The following is a 17,728-nucleotide window of genomic DNA, read 5'->3' on the forward strand; positions in this document are numbered from 1 at the left end:
TACAACAAGGTCTATGGCTGGGCCATGGGAGTGGGTGGCTGCTTGAGAAGGAGAGGAAGGAAGGAGAAGCCACGGGTCATCCACAAATGGAGGCTGAGGCCAGCAAGCATGTGACTGAGGTAGTAATGGAGAGACAGACAGTGAGACTGGTGCTAAAGCAATCAATGAATGAAGGAAAGTGACCAAAGGGAAGTCACTATGACAATGACAAGCAGGGCTGACATAACCTGATAGCATTTTTTTTTTCAAGAGCTCAAATTGCAAGGGAAAAGAAAACACGAAAAGGGCAACAGGAAATAAAGAAGACACCAACATCTCCTACTTGCCCTCCAGTACCAAAGTGTAAGAGAAAAACAAAATCCCCATTTGAGATGGTTATAGGAAAAGCAGTGTAAAAAATAACCAAGTTTCATGAACAGCACCTTTCAGGAGGAAAGGGGAACTTTCTGAGAAAAGGTGGAGAATATAATGGATTCTGCTGACCATGAGCTCCATCAAGTACAGCAGAAGGGTTTGGGAAGGAGTGGAGGGTGGGTCCCAGCAGTGGGGAACTTGAGTCAAATTAGGCTATGCACAAATCCATCAATCTAGATGACAAGAGATGACATTCGAAGTCTGAACTTCTTGGGCAAAACGAGGTGCACAGGATGAAAAGCAAAACTGAATTAGTCTTAATGGTCTCGTAAGGTAAAACAAAAAACAAAAAACAACAAAAAACAAAACTAGGTCTAACTTGCCTCGTTATTGAGACTAGCCTCTTATCTGCAGCAGCCTGCATGCTGCCGTCCCCCTCAGCACACATAATTTCTTCAATTTTCTCTTTACCCAGGATAGATTCTATAGCCAACATTACAATTTCTCCCTTGCAAAAATCCTCATTCCCTCTTCCTCTGCACCTGCCCCTGTTGCTGAAGGAAAAAACAACACACCATACAGTCTAACTTTAAATTCATAAAAACACATCTCAACACTGTTTAGCTACCCTATGTTTCCACAGAATGTTTGCTTTTCCCACTTTCCAAAATGACCATTTCAAACCATCTCCTTTTTTTCTCAAATATTCCACTGCCACCTCAGTTCTTATTTCACCAAGGAAAACACAAGCAGTACATGGAACAGCCTCCTCTTCCTACAGCAAGATCAGCCCATCTGTGTGCATCTAGACGCACACTTTCTGCATTGCCTCTCATCCTTGCTCCTGCCAAAGACCAGTTCTTCCACCATCTCTGCTCTTATATTCTCAATGTCTTTGGTTCTTTATCCTTTCCCCTGCAAGATAATTTTTCCTTCTCTCCTACGTCATTCCTATGATGTATCACCCATCTTTTTTAAAATAAATAACACACACACAAAATTTTCCACTGCACATCCAAACCTTTTCTGCAAGAATTATTTCCAAATGCTGCCACCACTTCTTCAGTTTGCTTTCATCTCCTCCAGCCGAGCTCCGTTCCCCAACTTCCACTAACACTGCTCTTGTCAGGGGCAGCCTCTGTCCACATCCTCTGACAAATCCAATGGTCACTTCCAATTTCCACCTCATTTGACCTCATGGGAGCATTAGGTAAAACAGTTCTTTCTCGTGGCTCCTGGGAGACCACGGTTCTTGTTTTCTTCCTGCTTTGGTCCCTTTTGCTGGTTCCTCCTTCTCTGGCCACCAAATACTATATTTGACTGTGATCAGGATCAATACTGGTTCCCCTGATCATCTTCAGCTACATGTATTCCAAAAGTAATCCTATTCTTACGGGGGTAGAAATGATTTCTATGCCTGCTAATGATGACTCCTAAATCTTTATCTGCAGTCCTGAATTCTCCCCAGTACCCCAAACTCTGTACCCAACTGCCTATTTACATTTCCACTTAGATGTCTAAAAGGCATCTTAAATTCAGTGCAGTCTAGGAAACTATTTTCTTCCCTATATATTTCCTCCCAGTTTTCCCCACCTCATGAACCAACACACCTATCTACCCCGTTAGCTTCTCAAGCCCAGTAACTTGAGGGCATCTCTGATTCCTCTTTTTCTCTCACATCTCACAACCAATCTATGAATAATTCTGCTTACTCCATATCCAAAATCTCTCCAGAATCTAGTAACTATTCACCACCTCCATGCTACCACCCTAGGACAAGTCATTATTATGGCTCACTGGGACTACTACAACAAGCTTCTAATTCATCTCCCTGCTGCTACATAGCTCTCTCCTAAAAATTTATTCTGCAAACAGCAGGCAGAATGATCTTTTTTAAAACATAAACTGTTCACATCACTCTCTTGGTCAAAACCCACTAATAGTATCTAATCACATTTTAAATAAAAGCCAAAGAACCTTAGTTGGCTTACAAAGTCCTATATGACCCAGACGCTTTTACATCTTTACAATCCGCCCCCTCCTTCTTGCCTACTCTGCCCCATCCACATTGCCCTTCGAACATGCCAAGTTTCAGCCCATCTGTGTGCATCAACCACACTGCTGGAGGTGAGAGATACCCCACCACCACCACCTCTGCCTCCACCACCCCACCACCACCTCTGCCTCCACCACCCCACCACCACCTCTGCCTCCACCACCCCACCACCACCTCTGCCTCCACCACTACCAATACACTGAACTAAACAAAAACAAAAATGAAAAGCAAAAACACTGTGCCAGATCATCTTATTATTCAGATCCTCAGTGAGGTCTTCCCTGACACCTAATCTAAAACAGCCCCCCAGTTACTCATGTGATTTGAATTCTCTATATAAGCATTTGTCACAAACTCTATGATATTTCTCCATGTTTACTGATTCCCTCAGCTTTATCCCTATTTGCACCTATTCACCTAACTGTAAGTTCAAGAACATACTAACCATGACAGCTTAAACCACTGTATCAAGAAGTACATTATTAAATTAATGAATCCCCACCTTATGCACTGTTACTTAAAGAACTTACCTTATCTACAGATATACCTACTAAGCGATAAAAGATTGAATTCAAAACCAGGTCTATTGATAATAGTTCTTAACTAATATGCATATTATTTATATTTGCTACTGCTATTCTCCTATCAATTTTCTCCTGTTCATCTTTTCAATTCACATTTGGACGTTCAACTTTATGCCATAAATAACCAGGTTCCTAATTCTTTCTCTTGCAACATCAAGGTAAATGTGTCTGGTCTTAAGGACATTAAGTATCTCAAGCTCCTACAGAGTTTTACAAAAAGTTGAGTTCTACATGAAAGTAAACTTATACTTCTCACACTATAAGCAAAATTGGGTAATGAAATTTTACTTTTAAATAAAATTTTATATAAGAAAAATACCCATTCATAATGACATTCTGCAGTAATATAAACTGTTATTAAACTTATAAGAAAAATTCCTGAAGTAACTGGAAACCAGCAGTTACTACTACAGAATTTTCCCTTTGGAGATATGCTAGGACACCAAGAAAGTGCCATGAAACTAACTGTAAAAACAAAAACTTTGATGCGTCAATCTGAACTCATATGCCTTCAAGAAGATGGGTATCAGACTCTTACCTCATACGAAGAAGAGGGGTGGGCTGAGGGGAGGAAAGCATACTCACAAAGACACATGGGACACGATGAGCACATACAAACACTCAAAAAGAGAATTCAGGTAAGAAAGGAGGGTAGAAAGAGAAGGATCCAGATCGTTTGCTCCAGATCTCCTAAAACTGATTCATAATTCTACTCTTTAAAATTTAAACTCTCAAATGATGCAACGTAAGCAACAGGTTTGTACAGAACCATGTAAGACAGTTGCAAAAAATCCATTCCCACAAATTACTTCCAGCTAATCACTATGACTGAAAGAAAAGGTTCACAGAAAACTTCTGATTAGTCAAAATCCAGTGAGAAATATTTTTTAAAACAGTATGTTCCAAATTTTTAAAAAAAAGTATGTTCCACAGTGCCATGGGAATTCCCCGGTGGTCCAGTGCTTAGGACTCGGCACTTTCACTGCTGTGGACCCAGGTTCTATCCCTGATCAGAGAACTAATATCTCGCAAGGCACACAGAACAGCCAAAAAAAAAAAGTATGTTCCACAGCATCACAGAAGAAACTGCAGCAAAACTACCCAAATCTCAACGCTTTTACCAGAAAAAGTACATGTGTTTGTTTTCTACTTACCAGTCCTAAAATAATTAATAACTGAATCTCTAGTAATTCCTGGAACCTTGCAGGTGGAGAACAGCATTCGGAATTGATTCATATCTAGAGGAGTATTTCCAACTTTATGAACAGGCAATTTTTCTCTATCAAAACAAACCAAAAAAGTATATTGACCAAGAAATCATTATAAAATTTATAAACCAAACAGTCACACCTATAGTATTCATCCCCAAATGAGTACATTAAGCTTCTCAACATTGTGCAACCTGAGACCTTGGGTAAATAGGTAACCAAATTGACATAACTATCCTTACTTTCTTAACAGCTGCCAGTAGTTCAAGATATGCCAAAGACTTATACTTCCTCTTTCCAATTGCGTGCCTTCCTTTGGAGGCCAATAGTGTTCAATATGGCTTGCAGGACCCCCAAAGTTGACATGCAGTTGTGATGGTATACGAACATCCAGGTAGGCAACATTCAGCCACCAGTCTTCCAGCTAAAAGAAATTGAGAACATCAGCCTAATGCTACTGATAATACTTCAGTGTGTAACTGCTGGGGGGAAAAAAAGCTCTATTTGTCCTTTTTTCTTTAATTAGTCTTCAACACTTAAAAACATGTTTCGTTTTAAATCATCACAGATATTAAAAAACGGTACTGTGATCATTTCTTTCTTTCAGAATTATGGGATCTGAATTAAGTTCAACTACATTATCAAAAACATGAAACAAGAAAGCACTGAAACAAACACCTTCAGACTGATCATGTTGAAATCACCAAGTACTCAGAGTACCAGGAGTACCCAACAAGGTACTCTAGGTGTGTTTCCTCAGAGTACCTGGGGTACAATAGATATTCAACAAAACCTCAATTATAACAATTATTAAGGCACTTATAATTTTCCTATTTCCTTTTTCATAGAAATATGAAAACTTTTCAGTAGGCTTAAAACTAATTTGGATTTTTCAGTGACACCACTTTCTATGTGTCGCTCTTTCATGACGTGCAATTGAATTTCATGTATAAGCAAGTGGATGTCACCAAATTACCTGGAGCTCTTTTTGAAGAATTTGATGTTATAAACTATAATCGGTCATTTGGAAAAAGATATAAGTGAAAAGGATACAGGCAGAACAACAACTTCTTCATCTTTACCCTAATTTAATTAAAGTCACTCAAGGCTCAAGATTGAGAAAAAAGGCATCTTGAGGTATAAAATTTTATTATTCCATCATAGGTATCAAAGGAGAATGAGAAGATCAGCTTGCTTTTTATTTCTAAAACTAAATGAGAGTTACAATCATTATTTCTAGATTAAGGCAATATCTTAAATTACGGAAGCTCATCCTCTGGTTTGTACTACAGAAGCAGAGTAGTTAAGACGAAAAAGTCAAAGAAGATTCCTTGTGGCAAATTACCGCGATCCTCAGTAATTATGAAACGACTGTCTCCTCAATCTATCTAACTAAAACATAGAATACTCATAACCATTCTCCACTCCAGTTTTGTAATGGCCCTTTTCTCCTACATACTGTTTAAATATTTGTATGCCACCAATGTGACGTTTATTTTAGTGTTGTGGGACTTTGATTATCTGGGCAAAATGTTTTTCTCAAGCATGGTCTACAGATGACCTGCATCAGAACCACATGAAGTAGTTGTGAAAATCAGGATTTCTGGGCCCCCATTCCAGAGATACTGAATCAGAATCACTGGTCCCAGGAACTCTGCATTTTAACAGGTTCCCCAAAAGGAGAAGAGCCCACACACAACACTTACTTAAAACTTCCCAAAGTTAAACAATTCACTCATTCTTTTGGATGATGATAAAGACAACAATAACTACAAGGATTTTACAGTACAGTAATAATTTAAAAATGAAAGCCACATACACTTTTATTTTTCATTAAGTATCAATATTCTAAGTACAATAACATAAATACCCAATTTCTTTTTTCTTTTGCCCTTTCAAGTAATTTCTGCTGCAATTTTTCTCCAATACCATTTTGAAATTTTTGGACAATTGCTTCAGTTTTCTTATATTCTTCTTCATTTGCAAATGGCTTTACTATAAAGAAAAAAATATGCATTAAAGTACTTAGATACCAAGTACCACAAACTCACCTCAATTATTATTACTTACACAAATCTTGACTCAGTTATATAAAACTCTTATGCATTAGAGCAGTCCACTAAATTATAATAGAGTTTACAACATGAAAATGGCTGAAAAGCAATAATGCAAAATACTGGAAAAAATAAAACAGTGGATACTACGTAGTCGATAACTACTTCCCCCAAAATTATTTAAAAATCATTCTAGACGATGATAGTTAAAATGACATACAGGACTATCATCTAGCTACTAGTCCAATAAGAAAGTAAATCCTGTTTAGCCATGACTGAGAGAAATTAAAGCTTCTTTCCACTAATGTCGAAGTAGAGCCTTAAACATTATGAACATAAGTGCAATATGTATGTAAATTTAAGTGTAAAGCCTTCCCAGAGCACTGTAGGGTCCCTTCTGGCCAATAGCGATTACACACACACACACACACACACACACACACACACACACACACACACACACACACACACACACACAAAGAATACAGGGGTACTAGTCCATGAAAACCAAGTGTTCTGAAAATTAAGCTATAGATGAAAGTAAATTAGAAATCAAGGGACATTAATATCTTCCTTTTGTTTTATTTTTGTCACTTCAAAGTCTTCTCTTAAAGTTAATTTAAATAGCTGCATTCAGAGAGCACAAGTGAATAATCAGTGAATTTTTTAAAAAAGAAACTAGAATTCCAAGATGAAAGTAGATGCGAAAAAAGAACTAAAAAAAAAATCAGAGGGCTTCCAATTAAACAAAGGGAACTAAGGTCATAAATTTATCATCACTTCTAGAAACTCACTAAAATGAGAGTAATTAAAAAGGCATAAATTCGGGGCTTCCCTGGTGGCGTAGTGGTTGAGAATCTGCCTGCCAATGCAGGGGACACGGGTTCAAACCCTGGTCTGGGAAGATCCCACATGCCGCGGAGCAACTGGGCCCATGAGCCACAATTACTGAGCCTGCGCGTCTGGAGCCTGTGCTCCGCAACAACAGAGGCCACGATAGTGAGGGGCCCGTGCACCACGATGAAGAGTTGCCCCCGCTTGCCACAACTAGAGAAAGCCCATGCACCGAAACGAAGACCCAACACAGTGAAAAATAAATAATTATTAAAAATAAAAAAAGAATGTTAGCTTAAATCTGGAGGTAAACACAAGAAGCAGATAAAATATTTCAAAATGCTTGCCTAAAGGCATGGGATTGGCACTGGGGTAAATGAGGCAGAGGACTACTACTTCTTATTGTAAGCCTAAAAGTACTACCTGGCTTTTTAAACTATGGAAAAATTAACATGAGAGAGAAAGACAGAAATGTTTTGGACATTTTAAGGATAATTTTAATTATCATAAGCCTAGAGGAAAAAGCAATTAGACCCTCATCAACTTCTAACAATTTCGCAGTTTTCTAAGTTGCTAGCAATATTAATATATGCTAAAAGACTACAAACATACCTGATTCAAGGTATTTCTTTAATGATTCTTCAAGTGAAGGAACAGGCAGTGATGGAAGAGAATCCTGGTACTGAAATGTTCTTTCTTCACCTGATTTAGCCAACTGATTTTCCATGATGCAATCACAACAGGAACACTGAAGAAAAAAAAAAGCCCTCACAATTCAATTTCATAAATATTCTTTTAGATGCTAGTCCCAACTCACTACATCACTTTTTAGTGACCACAGTATATCTAGGACCTGGTCCTAGTCCTTAGGAATTCATGAACTTGTCAGAGAGAGAAAACCAATTAAAAAAAAAAAGTGTAGACTCAAAAGTGCTAGAGGTCAAGGAGTGATCAGTAAGACCAGTATAATTATCATTTATTGAGCACCTACTATGTGCCAAGTACTGCAATAAGTGTTATAGAAAATGTGTTATCTCTCTCATATTCATACTATCTCTGAAAGGTGTCGTTCACTGCCATTTTACATAAGAAGTCAAAACTCAAGAGAGATTTAGTAAACTGCCTAAGGTCAAAGCAACAACTCAAATCCAGACCTGTATAACCACAATCTTCCTCCCATACAAAGGCTACATGATAGTGGGTGAGGTCTAAATGGGTAGGTAGAATTCAGATGTGTAGAAAAGGATAATAGGCTGAGAGAAAGAACTTTGAACAGGAAAATATGAAAAGTTGTGGAAGTCATCCAACTATACAGAGTTACAAAATGTTACAGAGTGCATAAATCATATGACAGCCTGCTGTAACCTAATCCTGCAGTGGTGTGAGGCCTAAACAGAATGATCTCATGTATCCCAAAGCAATCTTGTACCTTTTCCACAGATGTATTAATTTTCAGAAAAATCAAAGTAATACAAAATGTGAAAAGAGGTTCCTCAAAGAAGCCTTTATAAATTATATATTAAAATAGCAGTTGAGAAATGAAGAAACATTAATATTGAATAAGAATTTCCTGTCCTTTCAAATACTACCTGTTAAAACTAATTGCAAAGCCAAATAAAATATTCCACTCAGAAAGTTATAGAATAAAACATTATAAAAAACAATGGTGTGGCAGAGACTGTTTTCAGCCAATATAACTTCCCCCCTTCTTTCTTAACAGAATCCTGAGTTTCAGCTGGGTAGACAGCCATATAGCTGTATCTTTCCTACTCTCCCTTGGAGCTCAGTATGGCTTTGCGATGTATATGTTGCCTCCAGATCATTCCCCTGTAAGGAACTACAGGTGTTCTCCTGTGCTTTCTCTCCTCCTCCCTGCCTATCAGGAAAGTCCCAACTGGAACAGCACTTTGTACCCATTTATGGGAGCCAGGTATTGAGGCTGTCAGAATCTTCCTACTAGTCCTGGACTCCTTCTTCTAGATGTATCAAAAAAAAAAAAAAAAGATCTTTTATTTATGCCGTTGTAGTTTGGCTTTCTTTGTTAGGGGAGAAGAGCTTAGTCTACACCACTAATATAACCCCAAAATGAGGTACAACAAAGATCTCAATTCCTCTGCTTCTTCTTATCTAAATAGGAAGAAGCACTTCACTTTGACCATCCGCAAACATGCCTTTAGTTCTAATAGAAATGTAGATCTGGGTCCAAATACCAACTCGCCATTTTCTAGCCATATGCCCCTGCACAAATAACTTTACCTGAATTTCTTCATCTGTAGAGAGGATACTCAAATAATCAGAGTTGTTGTTAGGGTTTTCTTTTTTTTTTTAATACCTGCAAAACTGCACTGTAAAAATAATCTAGTTTTGAGACAACCATATCAGGCTAGGTAGAATGTCTATGAGCGGCCCCCATGATTCTGCCCCCTCTAATACGCAGAACCTGTGAATATGAGATTATCACTTCCTTGATTGTAATGGTGTTATTGCACAATTGACCTTATTTGAAGTAGGGAGGTTATCCAGGTGGGCCTAATCTAATCACTTGAGCCCTCCGGACCAGAAAGCTTTCCCCAGGAGGTGGCAGAAGACTAGTCAGGGAGATTAAAAACATGAAAAGGACTGGAGGTGCTATCTGGCTTTGAAAATGCAGGTGGTCTCGTGGAACTGAGAGAGGCCCCAGCTGACAGCCATTAAGGAAACTGGAACCTCGGTCCTACAACTGCATGGAAATTAATTCTGCCAACAACTTCAATGAGCCTGGAGATGGATTCTCCCTCAGAAAGCCCAGACCAACAAACTTTTATTTCAGCTTTGTAAGATCCTAAGCAGCATATCCAGCTAAACCTACAGAGACCTCCCATCTACAGAGCTGCTAGTTAATAAGTTTATGTTTTTTTAACTGTTAGGTTTGTGATAAATTGTTACGGTAGCAATAGGAAACTAACACACAGATACAGAAAAAATAAGCTATTCTCTGTATACATCCCTACCACTCACTAGACGTTAGGAATCTGAGACCACGACTACCAGTACCATACTCACAACAGTCTTAACTCACCAAAAGGTACACAGTAAAAATAGGAATTATCAGATTCTTTCATGGACGATTGTTTTGAACTCTCAATCACAAGGATTAAATAATACAATTCTAAAATAACCTACAAGTGCATTAAGAAAATGATGACGCTGGATTTAATTACAGTGGGCCTCCTGGGAGCAATAAGATGTAAACTCAAAGTAGAAAACAGAATCAGGTAAACAAGAAACAGAAACAAGTAAAATAAATAGCTTACCACATACCGGTACACCAAGATCAATTGTTTAGGACTGCCAAGAGCGCGTTGCAACAAATCTGTTTTGGAATCACAGAGATTTGAACTGGGCTGGTGACTGTGGGCAGGAAGAAAAACAAGTTTAACAATTGCAGGGGTACAAAATTAACAGAAACTACTAAAAGAAGGTGGAAGACGGACAACTTAGGGGTTGGAGGCCCCAAGCCTCAAACTTTTGGCAATCACAGCAAACACAGGCAAACAGTCCAGCTGCCAGAAAGCTGGATAAAAATTACTACACTACTAACTAGGTTAACTACTAGGACAACTACACTCCCTTCCATGAGACAGTCCCCAGAAACGATGTACCTCCCGGTGCCCGGGTATCTGGTGCCGGCGCTTTGTCGCAGGACTGCAAGTTCAAAGCTTGGTTCTAGAGACGAGAGGAGTAGAGGGCGACGAGAGGTCGGAGACTCCTCCCACCAACGCAAACGCAGCTCCGCATACTTCAGAAGCCAGCAGGTGAGAGAAATTCAACCAAGCACCAAGACGGACCAGCCTAGCGGCCCAGCCTCAAGGATACCTCGCAGACCCCGGCAAGCGAGATGCCTTATGCCACCCCCGCCAGTCCTGGCAACTCACGCTCTCCACAATTTAACGCTGTTCTAACGCCTTAACTTTTCCCCACCCGCGAAGGGTTAGCGGGGGAAGGAGGGAGGAAGAAGGGAGGGAGGTAGGAAAAAGAGAGGGAGGGACGGAGCGCTACTCGGCCGGCTGACTAGTCCCAACCCCCAGCGGCTGAAAAACTCCGCCGCAGCGCACAGCTGCGCAGGCCCGCTTCCCTGAGGCCGCCCCGGAGCGGCAATTGGACGGAGAGCCGCGAGGGTCCCGCCCACGGGCACCGGGTAACGGGGATTGGCTGGGAAGCCGCGACGGTTCCGCCCCCCAGCCCCCGCGTACTTGAAGGCGGGGGGGGCGGGCCGGGCCTGCGCTCTGGTGCGACCTAGCTCCGCCTCCAGTCGTCTGTTGCAGGCGGGGTTCTAGGCTGCGGGCGCTGGCAAGGCTCGGCTGGGCGGACAAGAGAAACAGTCCAAATACAGCCCGGGAGCAGTCAACTACTTGCTGCCGGTGGAGCTCAGCGCATTGCCAGGGACACGGAGGGCTCTAAGGGCCGTGCTCCGCTCACGCAGTTACCTAACCGTCTGGAGCTGATGTAGGAACAGGTGGCCCATTTTCACCTGTTCCTCTTCTAGCCCCACCTATGGCTTACCAGCCGCTCTTACCCCGTTCCCCGTGTGACGCTTTCTGTAACCCCCAAGTAAGAATTTATACCAGTGCCTTAAAAAGGAATCCTATTTTTCACTCCGTGTCCTAGGAAGAGAACAGTAACCACATAAATCCCTACTTGACCTCTCTTTTCCTTCATCCACTGAGGGTGAAATTTGCCCAGCTTAGAGAGACTGCAGCACTCTGCTCCTTCGGGGCTTCCCTACCTTTCCACAGGTCTTCATGCTGCCCAAGGTCCTCCAAGCCCCCAGGACTCACACTGCAAGCTTGAGGTTGACCTGATGTCTTTTACTATCGCACCAAGACATGAAGTTTTTAACCAGAGGGAACTAGGCAAGTTCTAGAGGAAGATCATAATATAGTTAACTTACTTTCACAGGCAAATCATTTTTACATTTACCTCCTGAAATATACTGTTTCATTTTTCATTTTAAATACACTTTCATTTCTGTGGAAGAAAAGACAAATAGTTAACAGTGGCTCTGAACTGGATATCAAATATAAATAATTGGATTCCAAATTAACGTGCCATTATAGATCCTTTATCTGTCTTTCCTAAGTCCCTTAATAGTAAAATCTGACCAGAAGGGAACTGAGGCTATGTATAACTGAATATTCATTTGGTGTGAATATTCATAAGTTCTCTACAGAAATATTAATGAGTTTGGTTACAGTGCAACTTCCGCACTTGATGGAGATGTTACTTAATATGTGGCAGACACACTTCTCTGATAAAAGTTCTGAATTCTGAAACATATCAGGCCAAAAAAGTTTTCACATAAGGGATTGTAAAGTTGTAGTAGTAATTTCTGAAGGTGTGGTAAAGAACTTTTCTCTCATAGTATTTAAGTTCTGTGTTCTGGATAATGTTCAAATTGGCTTACAAGATATTATTCTTAAACAGAATTTTAAAAATAGTCAAAAAACCTTCACTGTATTTTTTTTTCCTTCCTAGTGAATTTTGGCACCGCTTAAAGTTTATGCATGTTTAATGACTGTGGGTGCTTTAGGGTCACTTAACTTCACTGCCTCTCTCCTAGTCTTAATGTTTATTAAAAAGTAAAAAATAAAAAAAATAAAAACAAACTGATAAGCAGATGTACTAATAATCCCCCAAAGCATATATTTTAAAATGATTTGTTTTTTTTCAAAATACATAATATGTGTTTTATTGGAAGATTCCAAATTATGTTCTGTTCAGGTTAAATTTGAACTAGTTTTCAGCTCTTAGAGTGGAGTGGGTGATAGTGGCTAGTGAGGCACATCACATATATTGATAACAAGAAGTTGTCCCAAGATTAAAAATTGATTGTTGAGTCAAAATATTTTTCTAGAGAAAAACTTATAAGTATTACAAGCGGTGATAATAAGGTTTTTAAGTTGACATCAAAGATCTTTCATTTTTACTCCCATGAGATCTTTCATTTTTAATCCTATGTAGCTCTTTCTCAGTATACCACAAATAGAAAAAGCTCTTTGTAGACAAGTCTATAGACAAAATCTTTTTTTTTTTTTTTTTGCAGTACACGGGCCTCTCACTGCTGTGGCCTCTCCCGTTGCGGAGCACAGGCTCCGGACGCGCAGGCTCAGCAGCCATGGCTCACGGGCCCAGTTGCTCCGCTGCATGTGGGATCTTCCCGGACCAGGGCACGAACCCGTGTCCCCTGCAGCGGCAGGGGTACTCTCAACCACTGCGCCACCAGGGAAGCCCTAGACAAAATCTTATAGACAAGTTTGGATAAGTTCCACCATAAAAAGTATAAAAAAACCAGGAATTTACATTTTGATCTGCATAGCTAGTTTACTGCTAAGACTTGTGGCTCTAAGAAGTAATGAGTTGTAGTATAAATAGCTCTAATCTATGAGACAGATCTTTAATCTACTTTCATCCCAATGTATAAAATGAACATATTGAAGAAATAATTCTGTGATATTTTCTTATTTTTAATGAGGGGATGGGGGCAGTAGACAGGTAGTCACTTCACAAAGCAGCTAACAGCAAATTAAAATATACTGGATGCCGAGAACTCCACCACCAACAGCAGATGAGCATACAAAGGGCCTCTTCTTAGTACTAGTCAGTGGTTTGGACTTGCCTTTAGTGATATTTACTGTATATAAAAATTTACCACCCAAATCCTAGGGAAGAGTTAAGATAACTATTATGTCTTTATATCTCAGAAAAAATCTGTATTACTAAACAGAACATGAATTAACAGCTTTGTCAAGATATAATTTACATACCATAAAGTTCCCCCGTTTAAAGTGTATAAATCACTGGATTTTACTATATTCACATGGTTATGCAATCACCATAAGCTAATTTTAGAACTTTTTTTTAGAATTATTTTTTTAAATAAATTTATTTATTTTATTTATTTATTTTTGGCTGTGTTGGGTCTTCATTGCTGCTCGCAGGCTTTCTCTAGTTGTGACGAGCAGGGGCTACTCTTTGTTGCGGTGCGCGGGCTTCTCATTGCGGTGGCTTCTCTTGTTGCAGAGCACGGGCTCTAGGTGCACGGGCTTCAGTAGTTGTGGCACGCTGGCTCAGTAGTTGTGGCTCCCGGCCTCTAGAGTGCAGGCTCAGCAGTTGTGGTGCATGGGCTTAGTTGCTCCATGGCACGTGGGATCTTCCTGGACCAGGGCTCGAACCCGTGTCAGGTGGATTCTTAACCACTTCGCCACCAGGGAAACCCCCTAATTTCTTCTTACCAGGACACTAGTCATATTGAATTAGGACCCACCCTAACAGCCTTATATTAACTTAATTGTCTCTTTAAAAGTTCTGTCCCTAACTACAGTCACATTCTGAGGTAATGGGGATTAGGGCTTCAACATATGAATTTTAAGGGATAGAATCGGTTCATAACAACATGAAAATAAAAGATCCACAGGTCCACTAAAGTACTGCTAGTACTTGACTAGTACATGGGTACTGCTTGTACTAGTGAGGAAGAAGAAAGAATTCTATTAAGGTTTCTTTTTAAAAGACCTTAAGTTTGGCAAAGCATTCTTTGAAATGACACCAAAAGCGCAAGCAACAAAGGAAAGAAAAAACCAGATAAATTGGATTTCATCAGAATTAAAAACATTTTTGCATCAAAAGACACTATCAAGAGGGTGAAAATATAACCTACAGAATGTTAGAAAATATTTGCAAATTGTATATCTGATAAGAGTCTAGCATCCAAAATATATAAAGAACTCTTTTTTTTTTTTTTTTTTTTTGTGGTACGCAGGCCTCTTATTGTTGTGGCCTCTCCCATTGCGGAGCACAGGCTCTGGACGCGCAGGCTCAGCGGCCATGGCTCACGGGCCCAGCCGCTCCGCGGCATGTGGGATCTTCCCAGACCGGGGCACGAACCCGTGTCCCCTGCATTGGCAGGCGGACTCTCAACCATTGCGCCACCAGGGAAGCCCTATAAAGAACTCTTAAAACAGTGAGACAAAATTTTTTAAAAATCTGTCCAATTAAAAAAATGGGCAGAGGGTGACTTCCCTGGTGGCACAGTGCATAAGACTTCATGCTCCCAATTTAGGGGGCCTGGATTCGATCCCTGGTCAGGGAATTAGATGCCACATGCATGCCGCAACTAAGAGTTCTCATGCCACAACTAAGGAGCCCTAGAGCTGCAACTAAGGAGCCCACTTGCCACAATGAAGGAGCCTGCCTGCTGCAACTAAGACCTGGTGCAACCAGATAAATAAATATATATATATATTTTTTAAATGGGCAGAGGACTTACAAAGACATTTGTTCAAAGAAGATATACAAATGGCCAAAAAGAACATGAAAGGATACTCAACTCATTAATCATTTGGGAAATGCATACCAAAACCACAGTGAGAAACCACTTTATACCCACTAGGATGACTATTAGAAAAAAAAAGCAAAATAACAAGTGTTGGGGAAAATGTGGAGAAATTAGAATCTTTGCATATTGCAGATGGAATAGAATAGTGCAGCTACGTTTTTTTTGTTGTTGGTTTTTTTTGTTTGTTTGTTTGTTTTTGCGGTACGCAGGCCTCTCGCTGCTGTAGCCTGTCCCGCTGCGGAGCACAGGCTCCAGACGCCCAGGCCCAGCGGCCATAGCTCACGGGCCCAGCCGCTCCGCGGCACGCGGGACCCTCCTGGACCGGGGCACGAACCCGTGTCCCCTGCATCGGCAGGCAGACTCCCAACGACTGCGCCACCAGGGAAGCCCACAGCTATGTTTTTTTTTATTGAAGTATAATTGATTTACAATGTTGTGTTAATTTCTGCTGTACAGCAAAGTGATTCGGTTATACCCATATATACATTCATTTTTTTATATATTCTTTTCCATTATGGTTTATCATAGGATACTGAATATGGTTTTCTGTGCTATACAGTAGAACCTTGTTGTTTATCCATTTCATATATAATAGCTTACATCTGCTAACCTCAATCTCCCACTCCATCCCTCCCCAGTCCCCTCCCCTGTGGCAACCACAAGTCTGTTCTCTATGTCCTTGAGTCTGCTTCTGTTTAGTAGATAGGTTCAATCGTGTCATATTTTAGATTCCACATATAAGTGATATGATATTTGTCTTCCTCTTTCTGACTTACTTCACTTAGTATGATAATCTCTAGTTGCATCCATGTTGCTGCAACTGGCATTATTTCTTTCTTTTTTATGGCCGAGTAGTATAGTGCAACTACTTTGGAAAGCAGTTTGGCAATTCCTCAAAATGTTAAACATCGAGTTACTACATGACCCAGCAATTTCACTTCCAAATACAGACCCCAAAGAATTGAAAATAGGTATTCCAACAATACTTACATACAAATGTTCATTGCAGCACTATTCAGAGTAGCCAAAAGGTGGAATCAAGTCAAAAAGTCTGTCAACAAATGGATAAAGAGACTGCAATAGAAAGGAACAAAGTATTGATAAAACATGGATTAACCTTGAAAACATTACATTAAGTGAAAGAGGGCAAACAAAAAAGTCACATACGTGAGATTCCATTTATATGATTCCATAAATATTCCATTCGTAGAATAAGCAAATCCATAGGGACAGAAAGTAAATTTGTAGTTACCAGGGGCTGGGGGGTGAGTGGAAAGGTGAAAGACTGCTATTGGGTGTGGGGTGTCCTTTTGGAGTGATAAAAATGTTCTGGAATTAGATAGTGATGATGGTTGCATAACCTTGTGAATATATATTTTTAAACACTGGATTGTATAACTAAGAGGGTAAGTTTTATGATATGTGAATTATAGCTTATATTTTGAAATTTAAAAAATGGATTATTAAATATAATCATATGCACAATTTGTTTCTTCTCCTCACAAATTCTTATTTTTGAGTGTTAGAAATACAGGATAAAAAGAATGAAATTTTAAACTGATTAATTATCAGACTCACATTTATAAACACTCTGATTCATAGGAGAATATAATTTAGATAGCAATTCCTCTTTCATAGGGAAGAGAACATTTTTAGGATAATAAAAGGAGGTTCAAATAAAGGAGAGAAGCAGCCTATATCTCTTAAGGAAAAAAAATAACATAACTGTACAGAGTTTAAATATGAAAGGAACACTTGAGACCAGAGACAGCTATTTAATTAATAGGAATTTCTAAAACTTCAAGGGATGTTTCCAAAGCTAGTCAAGCTTTCAGTTACAAGATGAACTTATTCTGGGGATCTCACAACATGGTGACTATAGTTAATAATATTGTATCGTATACTTGAAATTTGCTAAGAAAGCAGATCTTAAGTGTTCTCACTGCCAAAAAAAAGAGAAACAAAAAGAAAAGAAAGTAACTATGTGAGGTGATGGATGTATTAATTAACTTGATTGTGGTAATCATTCCCAATGTATACATATACTAAATCATCAAGTTGTATACTCTAAATATATACACTTTTTATTGGTCAATTATACCTCCATAAAGCTGGAAAAAAATGAAATAAAACCAGTCATTCATGAACAGTTTTGCTGAACCTTCAGGATCCGCGTTGGAACAAATTTTCATTTTGAGAGGAGCTTAAAAATAAAGGCAGTCAGGTCATTTTTCTAAAGGTACTTCTGAAAGAATAAAGAAATA

General features: G+C 39.5%; 1 protein-coding gene across 7 annotated transcripts in view; it reads right to left on the bottom strand.

Annotated features, from left to right (window-relative positions):
• The window catches only part of CROT (carnitine O-octanoyltransferase), a 61,990-nt gene extending 50,842 nt beyond the window's left edge, over positions 1-11,148 (bottom strand). For 6 of the 7 annotated variants that reach the window (XR_009542014.1, XR_009542016.1, XR_009542015.1 and 3 more), the window contains exons 1-6: positions 10,732-11,148; positions 10,384-10,480; positions 7,703-7,838; positions 6,073-6,197; positions 4,445-4,626; positions 4,149-4,273 (exon numbers count right to left, since the gene is read on the bottom strand). Coding sequence is in view for 4 of the 7 variants with exons in the window: in XM_060157189.1 (XP_060013172.1) it covers positions 4,149-4,273; positions 4,445-4,626; positions 6,073-6,197; positions 7,703-7,817 (547 nt within the window). In the remaining 3 variants the exon portion in view is untranslated. The remainder of the gene's footprint in view (positions 1-4,148; positions 4,274-4,444; positions 4,627-6,072; positions 6,198-7,702; positions 7,839-10,383; positions 10,481-10,731) is intronic. The other variant, XM_060157187.1, reaches the window with a different exon arrangement.
• Positions 11,149-17,728: the final 6,580 nt, after the last annotated feature.

Source organism: Lagenorhynchus albirostris, chromosome 8 (genome assembly GCF_949774975.1).
Source record: "Lagenorhynchus albirostris chromosome 8, mLagAlb1.1, whole genome shotgun sequence".
NCBI lineage: Eukaryota > Metazoa > Chordata > Mammalia > Artiodactyla > Delphinidae > Lagenorhynchus > Lagenorhynchus albirostris.